This window comes from Prionailurus bengalensis, chromosome C1 (assembly GCF_016509475.1).
Source record: "Prionailurus bengalensis isolate Pbe53 chromosome C1, Fcat_Pben_1.1_paternal_pri, whole genome shotgun sequence".
NCBI lineage: Eukaryota > Metazoa > Chordata > Mammalia > Carnivora > Felidae > Prionailurus > Prionailurus bengalensis.
In genome coordinates, this window is record NC_057345.1 from 199,766,737 (window position 1) to 199,789,501 (window position 22,765).

General features: G+C 34.1%; 1 protein-coding gene across 1 annotated transcript in view; it reads left to right on the plus strand.

Moving 5' to 3' along the window:
* LOC122479521 (sperm-associated antigen 16 protein-like) overlaps window positions 1-22,765 on the plus strand; it is a 556,036-nt gene that overhangs the window by 153,859 nt on the left and 379,412 nt on the right. The window contains exon 4 of the mRNA XM_043573372.1: window positions 6,953-7,079. Coding sequence (XP_043429307.1) covers window positions 6,953-7,079 — 127 coding nt within the window. The remainder of the gene's footprint in view (window positions 1-6,952; window positions 7,080-22,765) is intronic.

The following is a 22,765-nucleotide window of genomic DNA, read 5'->3' on the forward strand; positions in this document are numbered from 1 at the left end:
TCTCTCTCTCTCTTTTTTCCCCTGTCCCCTGTGTTCCTCTGTTTTGTTTCTTAAATTCCATATATGAGTGAAATCATATGGTATTTGTTTTTCTCTGACTTATTTTGCTTAACATAATACATTCTAGATCTATGCACATCATTGCAAATGGCAAGATTTCATCCTTTTTGATGACTGAGTAATGTGTGTACATGTACATGTACTGGGTAATGTATGTACGTACATACATACACACACACATATATACACCACATCTTCTTTCTCCATTCATAAGTTGATCGACATTTGGGCTCTTTCCATAATTTGGCTCTTGTTGAAATGCTGCTGTAAACATCAGGATGCATGTGCCCCTTCGAGTCAGTATTTTCATGTCCTTTGGGAAAATACCTAGTAGTGCAATTCCTGGGTCATCAGATAGTTCTATTTTTAACTTTTTTGAAAAATCACTATACTGTTTTCCAGAGTGGCTGTACCAGTTTGTATTCCCATCAGCTATGTAAGAGGGTTCCCTTTTCTCCATGTCCTTGCCAATCTCTTTTGTGTCCTGTGTGAGGTGATAATCTCACCGTGGTTTCGATTTGTCTTTCTCTGATGATAAGTGATGTTTAACATCTTTTCATGGGTCTGTTAGCCATCTGGATGTCTTTGGAAAATGTCTCTTCATGTCTTCTGTCCATTTCTTAACTGTATTATTTATTTTAGGGGTGTTGAATTTTAAAAGCAACTTATGGAAATCTGTTGCATTTCGATACACCAATAATGAAGCAGTAGAAAGAGAAATCAAGGAATCATTCCCATTTATAATTGTACAAAAACCATAAGATACCTAGGAATCAACCTAACCAAAGAGGTAAAAGATCTATACTCTAAAAACTATAGAATACTTATGAAGGAAATTGATGAGTACATAAAGAAATGGAAAAACATCCCATGCTCATGGATTGGAATAACAAATATTATTAAGATGTCTGTGCTACCCTAGGGCACCTGTGTTGCTCAGTTAGGTGAGTGTCCAAATCCCAATTTCAGCTCAGGCCACGATCTCATGGTCATGGGATCAAGCCCTACATTAGGCTCTGCACTGAGCATGGAGCCTGCTTAAGATTCTCCCTCTCTCTCTGCCACTCTCTCCTGCTCATGCTCGCTCGCTCTCTCTCTTTCTCTCTCTCTCCCTCCCTCCCTCTCAAAATAAATGAAGAAACATTTTTCAAAAAATTGCTATACCTTTAACATACATCTCCTTTCCAAAAGCATGTATTTACATGTAATTTACATGTATTACATGTATTTACATGTATTTACATTTAACATACATCAAACAATTGCTATACCTTTAACATACATCTCCTTTCCAAAAGCATGTATTTACATAGCTCCTGAGCTTGATGTAGGGCTTCCTGCTGGGTGTGGAGGCTGCTTAAGATTCTCTATCCCTCTCCCTTTGCCCTTCCCCAAATCCTACTTTCTTCTCTCTCTCTGTCAAAAAAAAAAAAAAAAAAGCCTGTACTACCCAAAGCTATCCACACATTTAATACAGTCCCTTATCAAAATACTAGCAGTTTTCACAGAGCTAGAACAATCCTAAAATTTGTATGGAACCACAAAAGACTCCAAGTAGCCAATGCCAGCATTATTTTCTCCATATACATGTTTCCATCAGGTGCCATTTTCATTCAGTGTGAATAACTTCTTTTAGCATTTCTTATAGGAAAGATTTACTGGTGTTGAATTTTCTCAGCTTTCATTTATCTGAAAATTTATTTCATCCTCATTATGGAAGGTATTTTTAACTGATTATTGGATTTTCAGCCCTTAAATGTGTTCTATTATATTGTGTCTCTATTTTTTTCTGCTGAGAAGTAAGCTGCCATGTATACCATTGTTTCCTACATGTTGTGTTTCTTTTATCTATAGCCATTTAAAGATTTTTGTTTTATATTTTGCTTTTAGCAATTTGACTATGAAATGCTTAGGTATGTTCTATCTGTTATTAACTCTCTTGGACTTTGTTGAGTTTCTTGGATCTGTATATTGGTATTTTTCATCAAATTGGGGAATTTTGTAGTTATTATTTCTTCAGAAATGTGCTACTCCTCTCATTCTCCTACTCTCCACCCCACTCTGGAAACCCATTATTTATCCATTAGCCTGTGTGATATTTCCCTACTGATGACTGATCTATGATATAGATATTTACTATATCTATATTTTACTATATACTATATTTTTACTCTGTTATTCAAATTAGATAATTTCTGTTAATCTGTATTCAAGCCCACCTATCCTTTTTCTGTAATATCCATTTTGCAAATGATCTTTGATCATCATTTGCAAAAGATCAATGATATTTTTATTTCACATATTGTACTTATTAATTCCTCCCTGTGCTTCTTTTTTATAGTTTCCACTTTTTTTTTAAGTTTATTTATTTTGAGAGAGAGAAAGAGAGAACACGAACAGGGGAAGAACAGAGAGAGGGAGGGAGAGAGAGAATCCCAAACAGGACCCACATTGTCAGTGCAGAGCCCAACACGGGGCTTGATCTTACAAACTGTGGGATCATGACCTTACCCGAAATTAAGAGTCAATCACTGAACCAACTGAGCCACCCAGGCACCCCTCCATTTATCTTCTGAGATTCTTTATTTACACATGCATTGTAACTGTGTCTTTTTATCCTTAAACATTTATAATAGATGGTTGAAGTCTTTTTTGTCTTCTATGATCAACATTTGATTCATCTTAGAATCTCTATTACTGAGATTTTATCTTGATTATGGATCACATTTACTACGTCTTCACATGTGTAGTAATTTTTTAAAATTATATGCTGGATGTCGTTAATGGCAATTACAGGTAGTCTATATTAGGTGGTCTTTCTATGAAAGGTAGTGAGTTCTGTCCTAGTGATTAGTTTCATTATCAGCAGATTCTTTTTGCCCTTTCTGTCTTGGTTTCATTTTTTGGCAAGACAAGTCTACTTTGGTTTTGAACTTAGTTAATGAAGATGACCCTCACTTTTACTGTGGGGTCTTTCTGGAGTCCCAACTGAAAGTATGAGGTGCCCAGTGAGTTCTCTTCCCTCTGGTTGGGATTAAAGCACAGTGTCTTCCAACAGTCCCTGGTCTCTGGTATTACTGTTCAGCTCTCAGCTACAGATTTCCTAGGGGGAAATCTCTGCTAGGACTATTGAATCTTACTCTGTAGAAATGCCATCTAGACCTTGACAAACAATTCCTAGAAAATCCCCATAAAAACTACTGCCATTCCAGTGCAGTTCCCTTTTCTCAGGTAGCCCACACTGCAAATTCTAGGCATATCAGCAGCCCTAACTGTTCTCACTGCCTTTTGTCTCACAGAGACTTCAATTCTACTGGGGTCCTGCTGTTACATTTAATAGCAGGGAAGTGCTTCCAAGCAGAAAGTCAGGAGGGTAGTGGAGCTCATGTTGAGCTTTTTCTTTCTCTAAAAGATTACTATCTTGTGCTGTGTTTAGTTTAATGCCATAGAACAGTTGCTTTACATAATTTGTGTAATTTTGTATTTATTTATTGTGTGAGGAGAAGTAACGTACTGGTTACTCTACATGGTTAGAAACAAATTCTAACAAGACGTTTTTATTGTTAGATAAAGGAGATAACGGAGATTGCCATAGATGAGACAGATTGAAGGTGGTAAGGGAGGCAGGGACCTTCAGAGTTAATACAGAGCTTGTGACTCAAGGGGTTTTGCAACAAGATACATCTATACTTTAAAATACAAAAATGGAAGAGTGATGAACTTAGGGATCGGGACAATAACACACTTGGTGGTAAGTTTTTGTGGAAGACAACAAACCTGATTAGAAATTAGAGATAACATACGTCCAGTTTTTTCTTTCTGCTATTTAATTTAGCAAGTAGCTGTCCCATTCAAAAATAAGTCATAATAAAAAGAAACCAACCCTGAACTTATGAAGAATTATAAAAGTGGAAGAATAAATTAATATAAACAAAATTCTACTAGGGACTATATAATGCAGAAGGAATTACCTAAGCAAAGTTATCAATAATTCAGATAGAAAATACACTATATTTTCAAAGATTACAGAAATGTTATTTTTAATTTATTTTATATGATGAAATATCAAAAATGTTCAAGCATTTCATTATGATTTTATAAGACAGTAGACATATATGAAAAGTAGACTGAGAAATATCAGCAAATAAGTGAAACAGAAAACATAAACCAAAGCTTTTGATGACTCCCCTCTACACACACACACACACACACACACACAAATAAACACAATTGAGAATTATAAAGAGCAGAGGTGAAAAAATGAAAAAAAATAAGGATATAAGCATCATAAACAAAATGTTAGCTGTAGAGACAAATGAGACAAAATAAAAATAAAACCTGGTTGGTGTTCCTAAAGAAAAAAAAATGGAATAAATGGAAGAGAAAAACATAAAGATATAGTGGAAGCAACTTTCGTAGAATAATTATAGTCTGAGAATAATAGATGGAAATAGCTATCAAGTCATGCCATGATAAAATTTCTGAACAGCGGTGTTTGTGAAAGACCTACGCGGCTAATGTGCATAGAAAGCCTATCATCCACAAAGGTAGTTGAGTGGAAATGGGAACAGAGATTAGGTTGGCTTCAGACTTTGCCTGTGGTATAAGACAGTGGAAAATTTCTTCATAAACATTTGAGAAAAAATTGATGAAACAAGATATTATAGCCATTCAAAATTGCTCTTGAAGTAATGAATGATGAAGAAAATGTAAAAAAAATATGGGTACAGAGGATTAATTTAAATATATGTTAAATAAAAATTAGGAGGACAGGTGGGGGTCACTAAGCAACTATGAGATTTGTGAATACTGATCAAATATGTGTTACGATTTTTGATGTTGTAGTATTAACAATGTGATTTTGAAAATTGGGAGGTAAGTATAAAAAGAGGGAGGAATTATACATTTGTTCATTTCCTTTTTTAATTTTACGTTTCTATAAGTTATAAAATAATTAAAAATAATGTAATTTTAATATTTTTTCTTAATGTTAGGATGTCTCTTAGGGAATGATATTTCACAATAATAAAATATTTACTTGACTTTCAGCACTGCCTTTAATTCTGCTTATTTTGTTTTATAGTTAAATCCTGTGTAACTTAAAAGTTTACTACTTTAATAAAATAAATATATTCTTCTTATTTTTCTGTTAAATCTCTCTCTGTCTCTCTGTTTCCCCATAAAGCTATGGAGAAAGAATAATTACTCTTCTGGAACAATTACCTTAATAGTTAAGTGTCATTATTTCAATATGGTGGGCATTGGAGTATAAACTTTTAAAGAAATGTTTTATACTTATGTTTTGGGAATCATTAGAAAATAGCATGCAAAATGTCTATATAACACAATAAGTCCTTAAAAATAAAAAAGAAATTATTCTGTACATTTTAGCACTAACCTCAAAAGAGGAAAAAACTGTCAGAAGTAAAATCCAGGCATACTTATAAATATCCAAATATATTAGCTTAAAGGACTAGGTATTATATATTTTAAGCTTATGAACCATATGGTCTCTCTTATAACTATGCAACTCTGCTATAGTAGTGGGAAAGCAGCAACAGACAAGTGTAAACAAATTGGTATCTTCTAATAAAACATTTGCAAAAATAGGCAGCCAGGCTATATGCCATAGTTTGTTAACTCCTGATATATACTGACCCATATCATCAGCTTTAATAATCAAACTATTATCAAGCTCTCTCAGAAATATTGAGATAAAGATGCTAACACAGAATGGTCCTAATTAATGAATTTATTGATTTTACTTTCTTGTTTCTGACATTAATTAATATAATACTTAATTTTGATATGGAAAGACTCAATCACAGAGAGTGTCACTGAGTAACTTACATATGTGTTAATATATTCATAAATCTTAATATCTCTTGATTTAAAAAAAAAACCATCAAAATCAAGTGAGGAGGAACAAACTTTGCTCCTAACAGTTCTTACATGCTATGCTCAGTTTGACTTCTTCCCTTCCCTTTTACGTATATGACCTTGGTCAGAGAATCCCAGCATGTTGGAGCTGGATTGGACCTCTCAGTACATCAAATTAAGTAATCTCATTCATATAGGAAGGAAAGCTGCTGGCACTGAGATTGAATAACTTGCTCCTGGTCACCCTGCTAGCTCTTGTCAAAGTTAGGACTGGAACACGGTCTCCTGCCTCCCATTGCAGAGGTTTTCCCACTATGCCAGACTACCGGATATGGCATGGCTCAAGCCAGAAAGGAGCCAGTTGGTCAGAGCTTAAACAACTGGTTATCTTATTAGAAATATGCTTATATTGACTCCTGTGTTCTCAACACTGTTAATTATCCTGCTTCTACTCTTTCTCTGTTTTTAAAATATGCGTATCACTGAAGTTCATTAAAAGCAATTAAGCATTACAAACAGGGAATAATGCTGCTCTGTATATACTCTGTTTCCTTGAAAAAAAAAAACTTTGATAAAGTGGCAAAAGGCAAAACTGCAGTTTTATTTCTTTCTTAGTTATTTCTAACAGTAGAGATCAGAATCGAATTCAGTGGGTTTAGAATGAAGCCTGAACATTTGCCTTCCATTGTTTTCTTTTCTTAGCATATTCGTTTATTAGATGGGGACCATTTTTATTTAATCATTTCGTGAGAAGGAATAAATGACAGTTGGTGTGACTTTATAAATTGAAGGTAACTTAAATTTAGTCAGTTGTATGCTACTAATTCTATAGAGTGCTTGGGACGTCAAGTGACTAGAATTTTCCCTTAAAATGTGGCTTTTGTATATTTTTGTCATTTACAAAATTACGTTTCAGATACTTAAATTATCTTCATTAGCATTGTGTAGACAGCATAAGAAACATTTAGGTGCTAACTCCTAAGACTTGAACTCTCCATTTCTGTCTACACAGTGAAAGATGCAGATGCACTTTGTACGGACATGTGGATTCTGTGAACAGCATTGAGTTTTTTCCTGGTTCCAACACTCTTCTCACAGGTTCTGCAGATAAGACCCTGTCTGTATGGGATGCAAGAACAGTAAGCAAATCTTCAGCCCTTTTTTAGGTGTTGATAAGTCTAATCACTCTTGGTCACTCTTTAGGTTCTGGGTGCAACTTATAAAGTAATTGTGCAAGGGCATGGAAGGTAAAAAATGGGAGTGTGTTCCTATTTACAAGGTCTTGCTTAGGTACTCTTACCTACCCTGCCTCCTGTATGTGTAGGGGTTACAAAAATAATGCAATGACTTCATTAAACATTAATTCAACAATTTTTATTGAGACAGAAACTCTTCTGGTTCAGGAAATATGAAAGGGGAACATGTAGTGCTTCTCCTTAAGGATCTTGTAGCAAAGAGAAACAAGAGATTATCTTAATGCAATGAGGTATGTTTTTAAATGGAAGAACATACAAGAGAGAAAGCCTGGAGAACTGTCATCTGCCTGAAAGGGTATTGATGGCTTCCAAGAGGAGTCTGTGCTTGGGCTGAGATGTGGAGGATAAGTAGGATATATCAGGTAGTCTGGAGAGTGTGGACTCTGGGAAAAGGTAGTGCATGTACAAAGCAGTAGAAATGTGAGGCTTAAATAGTATGTTCTGGGTGTAATAATATGTATGAATAGAGCTTACAGAAGAAGAAACAGCCGGTAAGAGTATTCAGAGAGACAAGGACAAGGTCATGAAGTACCTGATTCAGGTTTTATAGTGTTTCAGGGGCAATCTGTTAGAATGTCAAGGAAGCAGGGTAACACAATCAAATTTGCCTTTTAGAAAGACTAATATATTATGGTAGTTGAGTAAGGGAGTCTGTTTCATTGAGGAAGTTGGTACAACAGGCTGTGAGTGGATGGGAATTTGAACCAGGAAACTAACAAAAAAAAAAAAAAAAGGAAGAGAATGGTTTAAAGGCAGGAAGTTTAACTCTCAGAATTTGAAGAGTGATTAGAGGTAGAGATTATGGGAGGAAGAGGTGTCTAAGGTGACCAGCTGTGTGAGTTTGTCCACAGCTGAGGAATGTCTTGGGTCACGGGATTTTCAGTGCTAAAACCAGACAGCCCCAGATTACTGTTGATTCAAAAGTGAAGTTGATATAAGGAAATGGAGACAGAAAGGGGAAACTACATTTTCAAACAGTTTAGCAGTGAAGTTGAAGAGGAGAAAAGGCTGTAGCTCTAGGGTCAGAAGAAAAACAAAGGGTCCCCTTTGTTCACATAGGAAACAACAGGTTTATTTTTTCAGGGAAACAGCAAAGGGAAGGGAAGGGATTGAAGATGGAGGAGAGACAAGAGATAACACAGAGGCTTATTGAGCACAGATTTTAGTGATTTGAGAAATTCCAAGATATGCAAAACAGGATCTCCATATCCATTCTTAGTAATATTTGATGTGGATAGCAAAGAAAACAAGGACTCTGGGAAACTATACAAAAAAAAAAAAAAACGAAGAAATATCCATAGATTCTGATTCCTGGGTCACTAAGGAAATGCAACTTGTAATTTCTCTCTTTTATCTTCCCTCATATGACACATGATTGACATCAATAAAGGATTAAGATGATGAACATACAGATGGTGGGAATAGCAATCCAATTCAGTATGGGAGGCCCTATTTAGTCATCTGAGGCAAACTAATTTAGGATGAATACACAAGAAGTCTCAGGTTCACATACTACAGAAGAAGGCTATAAATGTCTTAGACACCAACTTCACATGTTGCAGAAATTTAGACTTCTGAAGAAGCAGAAGTCAAAAGGCACTGGGGGAAAATTATGTCAGACATGACTTAAGAATAAAATCAGAATGAATTGTTATTGAGTACAAAAGTCCTGCAACCTTCTCCTTGCTTTAAAATAGCTTAGACCCTGATATAGCAGAGTTCACTCCTGCTAATGGAGCATCAGTGGAAAAGCAAGATTTTCAAATGCATTTAGCCTAAATACTTAGATGTGAAGTGCATATAAAAGCAACTGGTAAAGGAAAACCCACAGAGAAAATATTAATTTAGCAGTGACCCAAATTTTATGTTCATTTTCTCTTGATTTCAGGGTTTTCTCCCCCTTCTCTCTGAAAGTGCTGTAACTGAATGTTCTCAGAGAGCATGTCTCTTATTTATTTTTTCTCAAGAAAAACTGAAGCACTAGTGCTTAGAAATAAAACCTTTGTTATTAAAAGAAGTTGCCTCTATATATTTGCCTTAAATGCACAGAGTTGTTTTCTGATGGTGACCTTCCTACCTGATTTGTGAGCTCTTTTTTGTATTGATCTTATTCCCCACAGTATCTCTGAGAGCAGAAAAAAGATTCATCACAGCACAGGGCCTTTAGTATATGGTAGCATAGCATTGGGTTAAATGTATGTGCAGAGAAAGATTGAATCCCAAAAGTATCTCTTTAATCTATCTATCTCTCTATTAAATTGGTTTAATGGCAAATTAAAGTTTATATTACTATGTATGCTAGCTTTAAATTAATTAATACTAGGAAAAGGACTCTAAAATATTTTGGTGTAAATGAAATGTTATTCATAAATAATAGTAAGTGTATGATTGACTAGAAATATAATTCATTTGATGAGTTTATTTTCTGAAAACATTTTCAAGCCAGATGGTAAAAAATATATATATACTTAAATTGCTATAATTTAATATAGAATTAGCATTTAAAACAAAGGGAAATTTACTTATGTTATTAATAATTAGACAATGCAAGTTGTTAACTAAAATGTTAATATAAAATTCTACAAATAGCATATGATAACAACTCTAGAGTTAAAACAGAATTGTTTTATTAAAGTCACATTAGGCACTTCTATGATTTTGTTTCTCATTCACCTCATTTATTTAAAACCCAAGAAACCTTGAAAAAACTAGATTTAAAAAAAATTATATGGCATTTTAAAAGTACATGTTATATGTTGTTAATATACTATGAAATTATTTGCTATTTTATATCCCAATGGTTCATGCAGGAGTTAAAAATAAATTTGCTTTTGTTGGTGAGTATTAAGAGATATTGAAAGAGGGGAGCCTGGGTGGCTCAGTCAGTTAAGCATGAGACTTCGGCTTCGGTCAGGATCTCACAGTTCATGGGTTCAAGCTCTGTGTTGGGCTCTGTGCTGACAGCTCAGAACCCGGAGCCTGCTTTGGATTTTGTGTCTCCCTCTCTCTCTGCCCCTCACCCACTCACTCTCTGCTTCTCTCTCTTTCAAAAATGAATAAACATTATTTTTTTTAATTAAAAAAAAAAGATTTTGAAAGAGAAAACCAGGGTAGCTATACCATCTTCTAAGTGATAGTACACAACATACTGAGATGGGTGACATTTTTGGACTTGTAACATTAGCTGCATCCATATTGTGCCAGTGTACTTCTTCTTTCTAACTTTTAGATTATTTTAATTCTTTGATAAATGATAAACTGTCTGGTTACCCTGAAAGTCTGAACCGAAAAGGAGATAATAGCTTCCTTCTCTTCCTAGTAAAACAAGGACAGCCCATTTTGTCACCTCAGTGTGATCAATTACTATTGAGACATCCTCTAAAATATTTTTTGATGAAACATGAAAATGACCAGTGGATTATATTCCTATAAATTAGTTTTAAACCTCTTTCTCCCATTTCCAAACATATATTAGTCTTAAATCATTAACCTAATCTAACAGCTTATTGTCAAGGATAATGAATGTATAGACCTCTAAGTCAGTCTCTAAGTCAACTAGACAGATCAGCTCTGAATTTTGTGGGAGATGAGGAGAGGGATATAAATCTCTATAATTACCAAATGGAGGCTATTAAATAGCTTGCAGTTTGAAAACTCATGAACTTGCTCTGTTTCATAGGACTACATACAGAAAGAGTATTTTTTCTAAAAGTTATGAAACAGTGAAAGTATTATATTAAAATTGAAAAATAAGATTAGAACATTGCCAGAAAATGATATATATAATATAGGACATTTAATCAAAACTTATAATGCCCTCTCAAAAAGTGACATGAAAAAAAACCTAATATACATCAGTGATTCGGAAGCCCATTTAAAATAAATGCGATGAGATTATTAGTCATTCACAAGTCCACTGAAAATATTAAGCCATTTGATTTTTTTTTAAAGAATGTGCTCACTGTACAGTAAAGCATAGGATAGGATGAGTTATACTTCTATGAGTTGTTCAGAGCTGGGCTGGCAGCAGAGTTGCTGACATTTTATCTCTTGTGACGAATCAGACATAGAGAATTCATGCCTGAGACTGCCTTTGATTGCTGTGCCTCACCCTCTGGACTAACTGCAGGCTCTTGTCCAGCATTTGATGTTGTCCTGACTTAGCTTTAGCCAAAAGATCCAGTAACTGATGACTGTGAAGTCCTGTAAGGTGGAGAATCTAAGTACTCACCAAAGGAGTTATACTGCTTGATCATGTCTGGTGCCCAGCCCAACATCATCTCTGTAGTTCAGCCTGCACCCTGCACACACCTGTTGTTTTCCCCCCGATAGGATCTGGTGAATTCTCAGAGGAGCCTGGCATTATTTGGAAGCTAGAATATGGACATAAAGGCCAAGCTTGCACCTTCTCTCTCTAGGTTTTATTCCTTAGACACATTCAATTTAGTAATCTTTATTGACGTTCTTTGTGCCAGGCAACATGCTGGGTTCTCGATTATTGACTGGGACAGAGTCCCTGCCATCAGTGAACATGTGGTCTATTAATTACTATGCAGTGGTAATAAAGATATAAAGCCATGTAGACAGAAAGATAAGCTATTTTAAAATAATGGAGGGGCACCTGGGTGGCTCAGTCAGTTAAGCGTCCGACTTCAGCTCAGGTCATGATCTCACAGTTTGTGAGTTCAAACCCCGTGTCGGGCTCTGTGCTGACAGCTTGGAGCCTGGAGCCTGCTTCAGATTCTGTGTCTCCTCTCTCCCTGTCCCTCCCCGACTTATGCTCTGTCTCTGTCTCTCAATAATAAATAAATGTAAAAAAAAAATTTTTAAATAATGTAGTAATTGCTATATATAAGTATAGTTTTGGCCTTTTATACCAAACTTTATTCTTTCAAAAGGTGATTTTATGATTAACACTTACTGGATACATCCCATGTGCCATCACTGTAATGCTGACTGGAATTACCATTATTGTCTATACTAGGAATTGAAGAAAACAAAGGCTTAGAACAGTGAAATGTGTTGCCCACGATCAGCCAACTGGTTGGTAGCAGAATCAGTAAACTAGCTGATTCTCCAACCTCAACTCCATATTGTTATTTTGTGGCCTCTAATTTTTGTTGGTTCTCACTGAAAATTAGAATAGTGTTAAAATGACATTTCAGTGAGAAAAGATGATTTAATATCCCCATATTTCCCAAAATATTGGCTTAACACAGTAATTCAGTGATTCACAAGTCAGATATATTGCTTAGATTTAGCAACTCTTAGAGCTTCAAATGCCTCACAGATACAAAACTCTTAAGGGAAAACATGTATAATGGTCTGTAGCTATCAATTTGGATACTGGATTTTCAAATTCATCCACCAGTTATGCAGAGCCATTTTTGCTAAAATTATGCTAGGCATTTTTCATTTTCTGAAGTTGATGTATTGGCCTTATAAACTAATCAGAAGTTTTCAAATATAGGCAATTTGATACAAGCAGATACATTTGAGAAAATAAATGTACTTAATTGTTTTTCTATATAATGAATCATGGGCTTACATCCTAAAATATCTTGTAGTTTTATCAGACAGTATAGCATAGTAGGACCACACAGTCATTCTGACTGGATTCAAACCCAAATTCTGCTGCTTATTATCAGTGTGGCTTTGGCCACAATTATCTAAAATCTTTGTGCCTCAATTTTCTCATTTGTGAAATGTGGATAGTAGAAATACCAATACATAAAGGTGTTATGAAAAACCATATGAAGTAGAAGATTGACTGATACGTATAAGAACTTAATATATTCTAGATTCTTATAGCAGGTTATATGTTACAGTTGTTTGCCTACTCACATCTGTCCTATCATGTAACTCGGATCTTTCTTCTCTAATTTTGCAATTGTTGGCATAATAGGTGCTCAGTAGACGATGAAAGGAAGGGAGATAAGAGGGGCGGAATCATTAATCATGTGTTTTTCTTTTTATGCGAAAAAGCATTTTGCCTGAAAAATTCACTGTTTTCTAAAAATTAAAAATTTATATTTTAATACACAATAAAACAATCATATTAAATAAGTTAATTTAATGTAATAAGATCTTAAAAGATTGTGATTTAACTCATAAAATACTGCATTTCTTTATATATCTCATATACAGAACATAAAATCTTTGCATACATATCACAAATATGTCATGCTTTTCCTCTTATCCTTTTTAGTTAACGTAAGTAGTATTACAGTGGCCAGCAGTGGATAAACTATTTTTGTATATGGGAGCCAGGCTTTGAAAAAAATGTTGAATATCAATGGAAACAACAATTAATTACTGTGTATTTCTAACTGAAGCATACATATACATTAGGTTTATGTAATTATTTCAGTTCTGCATGGGTTTAAAATAGCTCCATATTTCATGTAGTTCATTGAAATTTAATCTAATAAAGATACAAAGTTGTGCTGTAAGTAGGCAGAATAATAAGTAAAATGTCTAACCAAATGCTTAGAAAAAGTTGAATATTCTCAATAACAGTTCACTCTTATCATAGTTAAGACACCCCTCTCTGCATTCTGTTTTATTGAATTGTATGGATTGGATTGAATTCTAGGATTGGAGGGACCAATCCTAGAACAATTTAATACCAAGTATTAAAAACTTATCCTTTGAATAAAAATAACATGAGCTCAAAAACTTTTCCCCATATGCTTACTCAATTTTTATTCCATTGCTTAAGTGGGTAATTTGTATCAATTTGAAAGTATTTATATTATTAGTAGAGAAATTATCATCTAGGAGAGTATGAAATTTAGGGATAGGCAATTCAGTTCCTCTTATGTTCTTTAATAATAGCTGTAAGAAAAATAATAGTATATTCTGTCAGTTACTTTAGATACATGATCTAAACATCACAAACAATATTGAATGTTGGAGAATATGTTCACCATATTATAGATGAAGACAGTAAAAAACAGTGATGTTAAATAAATTTTTCAGAGATAATGGTGGTGATCTTAAGATTGCAACCCTGTTCCTTTTGGCATCAAAGGTCTTGTCTCTTTACTGCTACATGCCATCTCTATTTTATTTAATGACATTAATAAAACCTGATTATTGAAAGGCATTTTTAAGCATCTGTCCATGACACTGAGTTTGATAGTGTCCCAAATAAAATGAAAACCCTCTAAATTTCAGCTTCATCATCTTTTCTCCTTTATCATAATATATGTTCTTAGGGAAGAGTAAAGATAAATATATGCTAAAACATAATTATTTATTTTAATACCTAGTTAAAATCATATAATACATTCCAAACTGAACAGATTTTTTTTTTCATTCTCTCTCTTGAATGACAGTTTCTCAAATTGCCATGAAATTAGATGGATAGATGATTGGTAGGAAGTTAAAATCAAAGGGAAGCATGAATATCATCATTTTTAGATGTGATAGAACCTAGGTGTGATCTCTTGGGAAAAATTAATTTGGAGACCTATTTACATTGAAGAGGGAGGGTTATCCTATAAGAATACTGATGGCACCTTAATCATAGAGTATGTTTGACCAAAAGGAAATCCCAGTGCATTGCCTCTACCCTTTCTGGCTTGAGTACAGTTTAGAGAAAATATAGAATTTGAAGTCAGATAGAATGCAGTTTGAATCCAGATTCTGTCACTTTCTAGTTGTATGTTGTAAGGCATGATATTTGACACCTGAAAGTTCAACAATTTCTTTTTAAATTGAAGTAATAATTAAGTCAAAGTGTTAGCACTGGGAGTATGTATTTGGAAGTCAAAAATGAAGTTATTTTTCCCTTGATTGGTAGCTGAGAATGCTAGTGGCAAGTCTTCTCATGATTTGTAGTTCTGTCTCTTTGGTTGATGGGTTAAATGGTACTTAATGAAATTGAACAATTCCATTGCACACTGCTTTACCCAGTGTTTTGTCTATTGCTGTCACTTTCATGAACTCAGTGACTGTAATTCATTGCATCAATTTGTAATTCCACAATCCTTGTAGTGTTTATTCGACCTATCTTGATTGTAGTCCCCCAACTTCAATTCAACATATAGAAATTACTTAGGAATAATCTTGTCACTTGTTATTTATTCTTTTATACATTCAACCCATTAAGGCTTCAATAGTGATGGCTTGGCTGTACTTCAAGTTAGTCTTAACTTTGAATTCATTGTAGCACTACATGTTAATTATAATTTTTAGGTACCATCGATGAAACTAGAAATTAAATGCAGCATTTTTTTGGCAAGTGTTTCTGGCATCCTACTGTGGTTATGATCAGTGGAAGGCAAAACTACGCCTCTTGTTATGCAGCTCTACAGCACCAGAAAATTATTAACAGTTAATTAAAGTAACATTTCTAATGGATAATCATGAACATTCCAGATAATCATTTTTGACCATTAATTATACTCAAGACTTTGAGTATAGGGGAATAAACACTGAAAAAGAAGATACCTTATCTTGTGTACCCCCTCTTTCCTCATCACATATACAGCTTAACTGGATTCTGAATACACTGATGTAAAATCAGAAACATCAGTTTGTAGCAATTATGTGTTCTATACTTAAAAGCAAAAACATTTCAAATTTAGTCATGCCGCAAAATGTAATTATAAGGTTCTGTAAAAGATATAATAAAATGGACATTTGTTGTTTATTTGACTGCCTAGCATCCAAGAAATATTCTTTTCCAGGGGAAAACCAGCAATGTATGAAATTTAGCATGAGGCAGAGCTGAAAAGGTCTGCTTTTGTTTGTTCGTTTGTTTGTTGTTTGTTTATTTGTTGTTGTTCATTTTTATTGGTTAGTTTGTTTTTGTGGTTTCTGGGGAAGTTAGCAAATGGACATGCCCACCTAGAACTTTGAATTTGGAGGGAATAATTCAAAGGCAGAGGACCAAGTAGGAAATTGTTTCCTGTTGAAGTATGGTTTAAAGTCCACATTTATCAGAGAAAGGGTCTTAGCCAGATGTTCTCAGGGATTTGGCAGTGTTTACTGTTACTTAGTTTCCTTTAGTTCTTGTATGTATGTATGTATGTATGTGTGTATGTATTTATTTTTTTTATAAACTTTTTAAGTTCCTCTCTTTTGAGGGAATGAGGGGGTAGTAGTTAGCACAATAAATCTCTTTTGCTTACATTCATGAACCCTAAATAATACACACATCAAACCCAAATAACCAATAAAGATGGTTTATTAGATATTGAATGAATGTAATGAGAAAGAATAAATCAACAATGAAAAGGAACCCAGGAACCATAGTACGTTTGAAGACCTGTAAACCAAAGACAAACACTTAATACTTAAACACGTATATGTGTGCATGTTCATCCTAAATTACTTATGGGCCAAAGAGTAACCGAGTCTTAAAATTACAATAAGGAGTTTGCCTTATGATACAATTTATCAGCAACAACAAAAAATATACTTAGGAGAAAGTCGTAGTGTTAAATAATTTTATTGTTGTTTTAAAAAAAACTAAAAATAAAGTCACTTTACAATATTAGTAATAATACAATGAAAGTAACTAAAATACCAAATAGAAAATAATAAAGATTAAAAATAATTTAATGGGGGGGGAAATAGAATTTGTTGATCTAAAACCTGATTTTTTGGGAAAGTCAGTAACAAACAGTACTGAAACCTGTTTTTGCCTTTGCCTCACTATTATTTATTATTTTAGCATTTCAGTAACATAGAAAAAATATGTATACAGAGGGAGAGATGAAAAGATAATTATTTCCAATAACCTATTTAGGAATCTTGAAGAACCAAGAAACAACTCAGAGTTGTAGAACAATTAAAATGTCATAAAGGTAGACCAATACAATTAAATGAAAAAAATCAGTAGGTTTCCTTTCTGCTGGCAGAACAAAAACAAAAGTTGAAAATGCAAATTCACCACTTAAACAAAAAATATGCTCTATAAACAAAATTTTGTAATATATAATAATAAAACTACATAATAATGAGAGGTAAATAACCGTTGACATACGTGTAAAGATATTCCAGGTATTTTAATCAAAATAGACAAAAATATCACTTAACTTCTTTATAAAGTAATGTATAACTTTAATGAAATTCTAAGGAAGATCCTGATAATGTTTTTGCTTTGACTATTTTGGGAAATTGACAAAGTGATGCTTTTATATCTAGAAGAACAATTGATAAAACTGAGAAAATAATATCAAGAAAGATTGGTAAGGAGAAGTAGATTACCAGGCATTAAACTGTAATTAAATATTATTATTGGGACACCTGGGTAGCTCAGTCAATTAAGCGTCTGACTTTGGTTTCAGCTCAGGTCGTGATCTCATGGTGAGAGAGTTCAATCCCCACGTTGGGCTCTGCATTGACAGTGTGGAGCTGCTTGGGATTCTCTCTCTCCCACTCTCTCTCTCTGCCCCTTCCCCACTTATGCTCGCCCTCTCTCAAAGTAAATAAACTTTTAAAAGTTACTATAAAACTGAACAAAAATTGATAACACAGTCAATGAAAGAGAATATAGAGCTATGAAACAGACCCTAACTGTGTAGTATACAACATAAATTCTCGATTCTAAAAGGGAAGTCTCCCTCAGTGTTCTTAAAGCAATCAGCCTCATTCTCATTCTCTCTCTCTCATTCTCTCTCTCTCTCTCTCTCTCTCTTTTCCTTTATTTCCCATTTGGTCTCTTGTTGCTGATTCCCAAATCCCTGCCTTTCTAAATGCTGAATATCTTTGGAGTTTGGATATCTGGTTAAAGTTCCATCTACTTCAAGGAGGGGTTATGCCACCGTTCAATCAGTTCTTGCTTTTAAATCTTTTTTTATTTCTATATTACACAAGTAGAATATTGTTCAAGATAGAAAGTGTGGACTTTTCAAAAATACTACAAAAAACCCTAAAGATAACTAAAGATAAAAAAGATGTTCTGCATTCTATAGATATTGTTTAAAGTAAAATTCCTATAGTCATAATAGCAGGATTGTACTATACCTAGTAATGCATAAGCTAATTTGTCTTCACTTGGTAATGTATCTTGAATATTTCAAATATAAATATGTATATATTCTCATTATCATTATTGATGTATCATGGATACATTATAATTATTTAAATAGATGTATCACTGTTTGCTTGGAAAATCTCGTACAAATGGTTATTTGGATTATTTCTTTTTTAAAAAAAATTTTTTTAACGTTTTATTTATTTTTGAGAGACAGAGCATGAACGGGGGAGGGTCAGAGAGAGAGGGAGACACAGAATCTGAAATAGGCTCCAGGCTCTAAGCTGTTAGCACAGAGCCCAACGCGGGGCTCGAACTCACTGACCGTGAGATCATGACCTGAGCCGAAGTCGGATGCTTAACCGACTGAGCCACCCAGGCGCCCCTGGATTATTTTTTAAGTATTTGGAACTCTAAGCGAGGCTCAGAAAACATCCATGCAGGTGCCTTTTTTTCACACTCATCATCTTATTTCATTGATATATATTTATATGTGTTGTAATCTACATTTTTAAAAAGCATTTAAATCATATTGACAAAGACTCTATATAAAATGTTAACCATAGCTATTTATGTATTCCCTCCAACACTCGATGAGTGCCTAGCTCTTGTCACTTTGATTTTAGTAATTAGATAGGTTAAAGTTCTCTTGTCAATGTTTTAATATGTAATTATATAACTATTAAGACAATTGAAATGTTTTATATATTTTGTAAGCATATCTGATATATAGGCTACCATTGACATTAATTTCTCCATATACTGGATGTTTAAATTATCTGGCATAGAATTTTGGACAATTTTTTAAAATTTAGTTTGGCTAACTGGTTTCTTTGTTTTAAATTCAAAATAGTTAAAATAGTTAATTTTTTGGCTAAATTTCAGTTATTTCTATTTTCCTTTCTTTGTCTTGGGAAATTAGTGCTTCTTGGAATTTTTTGTGATTCTCTTAATGGTACAATTAATGATTAACTGTGTTCTTCAGTAAACTAAGTATTATATATTATATGTAGCATAATATGTAATTATACATCATATTGTATATCCTTATATACAGTAAATATATGTAAATATATTTAGTATTATGCACACATACACACACACACACACACACACACATACACACACACACATACGTATATACACATACCTATATTGTAATATCACCCTCCAGTTTCCCTACTTTCTTCCCAGTATTTTCTGGGATTTGTGGCATCTGTCCATGGTTAGATAATGGTCTGAGATAGAGGGAACTAGCACACTATTGTACTTCAGTTCTCAGATTACACTCAACAGGGCATGTCTTCCCCCATATTTTCTGTATTTATTCTTTGGAGTTTATAGTACCTGATTATAGAAAATGATGATGACTTTGTGAGGAATACAACATAGAATTGCCAAAGCAGAAGTCATGCATATGCATTGTACATCTTGCATTGGCTCATGGGATTTGAACCACACTTCTATTAATGTCTTAGTTCATAGAGACTGTAGGACTAAGGGTCACTGGGAAAATGGTGAGGAATGTAGGAAATATATTCTTTGCCTTTTCCTGGTCACTCACTATTCCATGATGCAAAGCTGCAGACTGATATGTGCTAAAGCTTGAATAGGATTCCCAGCTTAGCAAACAGGCATTAGGTTGTTCATTAGTATTTCTTAATGTGTTTTCATACTTTAGTCTCTTTCTGCATCTTTGTGGATACTACATATATCTTAATATTGAATTATAATTTCAGTGCCTCAAACCAAGATTTTAATTTAATGTGAATTTGACAAAATTTTAATATATATTAAACAGTATTCTTCAGTAAGAATCCTCTTTATCTCTGATGCAGTGAAATTGAAATAACTTGTTCTGGGATCCTAAATAATTTTACTATTTCTATGTTATATGTGAAAAGGAATTTTGCTATTAAAAAAAATCATATGTATAGATATAAACACCCAACTGTCTAGTATTGAATGTAATGTGATCAATCAACATGTAAGTATTGAATGCCTAATATACAGCAAGCACTATTCTAAGTTATATAGATATATTAATTAAAATATAAAACAAAACATAAAAATCTAGGCTGGGGGAGATTTTTGGAGAGAGGCAGATAAAAAAATAAATGAAAAGAGTAGTATATTAGATGATGATACATGTTATAGATGAAAAAAATATCAGAGAAGTATAGTAAGAAGTCTTTCACTGGTGGGGAAGAGGGATATTGCAATAGCATTAAGATATAATTTGAACAGTCCTAAATAAGACAGGGAGGGAGCCCTATAGATATCTGGGGGAAGAGTATTCTAAAGGAAAAAAACTCAAAAGTACAAGAACCCTAGGGTGGGAGCATGTCCAGTGTGGGTTTGAGAAACAAGCAGGGAGTAACTGGGGTGGATGAGTGAAGGGAACAGCAGTTTGAAAATATGAAATGAGGCCAGAGAGGTGCTGGTGAGTAGGAAGAGTGAAGGCAAGTTATGTAACCTTGTAGGTAATTTTGGTGACTTTAGTCCTTATTTAGGGTGAAACTGGAAGTTATTAGAAAGTTTTGAGCAAACTCTCTAACTCTTTTGTTTTGAGTCTAAAGGGAAAAGCAATGATAGATACAAAAAAATCATGTGTGGCCATTGTACTTCACCTACAAAAGATGGCAGCAGCTTGGACTAGAATAACAGCAGGACGGAGGATGTGGTTAAGAAAAAAGAAGAAAATACACCCATACACATACATAAAAAGAAAAAGAATGAGAAAATGAACAGGAGCTTGGAACATGTGGAAAAACTCCACAAAAAAGACTCACTCATACTTGACTCCTAGCCTTTTCCTGCTAATCCAAACCTTCAAAGAGGAAACAAATTAGTCACTCAGAAAGGAAAAAATAAAAGAAAAACATAATTTTAACACATTTATTTTTATTCATTGTTTTGGAATTATAGGTTGACCTTGCAAATAACCTTTATCAATTTGTGTATTCTTTTATATGTATTATATAAAGTGCTGGTTTTATACTGTCATGGCTATGAATTTGAAGTCTAAAATCACTACTAAAAAACACAAAGATTTCTATAAATGATTTATACTTTTCAAGTGAATTTGATTCTACAAGTGTTCACTGAACAGCTCTGTGTTCAGAGGTGATGCATTTATACTGGGTCAGCCTCTAAAATAATGCTAGGAAACTGTAGCAGATGCCATTGATGTCTTGCCCCATAACCTCTTATTCACCTGCAGCCTTGCTGGACAGTTCCCAGGGCCATTATCAAATTCCTACCTCAAGGGTTCCATCTTCATATCTCTGAGGTTTCCTTCTCTGAGGGTTTTTCTTAGATGCCACAGTTTACTAGGCTCAAGTTCATGTCCTTGGGGACAAATAGAAGTCAGTGGATAAATAGCTTAGTGTCCCTGTCCCCCTATGGGACAATTCTGAAGCATGTTTTATATGGTTCCTCTTGGGTCCTTAGTGGGACCTCAGGGTCCTAGTCCGAGCTGCTCACAGTGCAGCCATAACACACCCTTTACTGCCTTCTCTCTTCTTTGTTTCACTTTTCCCATTCCCTTGTGTGTGATTTCTGGGTGCACAACCTAAATAGGTGACCTTCAAAGTATTTCTCTCAGGGTGTGTTTAGTGGGGGACCCACACTAAGCCAAGTAGAAACCTTTAATCAAGTTGCTCTTGTCTGATGGACAAGGCAAAAGGTCCAGGAATATTCCACAGAAATTAAGCAAGGAGGAAGAGTGGCTCTTTTGGCTTTACTCTACCCCTCTTGGCTTGAGTCTAAGTGGGACTTATGTGTCTCACTTTGTCCAGCATTAAAGAAACAGAATCTTCAAGAGTTAGTTCTTTATGTTCCCATACCAAATGCATCGTTAGTGATAGCATATATTTTGCAAATGGTGAATCTGTTGCTACTTCCATAATTAATCATTTTTGTCAATAGTTACAAGTGAACACAGCCATGAAATGCAGAATGAATAATAGGGAGCTGAAAATTTATGGGCATACTGAGGGGATATAATGATCACTTGTATCAGTAAAAGAGAAGCAGGAAAACAGCTGCTTGGAGCCTGGGCCAGTTTAGAGAAAAAAAGGGAGACTTTGCCAGAGGACGATGTGTTTCTATCATCTAGAGCAAAGCTAGGGAGAATTTAAAGTGCCCCAGTCATCTGGAAGATACAACTAGATTCACAGTTTGACAAAATCTAGGGATATCAAATCCTAAAATTATAAGAAAACAAGGAATTTAGAAAAGACAAAAATAAAATCCTTAAGTTTATAATGTTTTCTTTTTTTTATGTTAAGGTACTTTGAAAGTATAGGAAGGGTTTCTGGTTTGGGAAAGTTGAAATACAAAGACAATGAATAGACAAATATTCTATGGTCCTTTTCTTCTCTTCTCCTGGAATAATCTAAGCCTTAAGAACGGAAATATCCATTACACAGGACACCCTTTTTCTTTTATACAAAGAATCAGAAACTACTTATTTAAAGATTGGAGAAATTGTCAACAGGGAGAACATTTCTGTGCCATGAAAAGACTTTCAAATAGATCAGGCAGCAGAGAAAAACTCTAAGTGGAACTCTAAAGT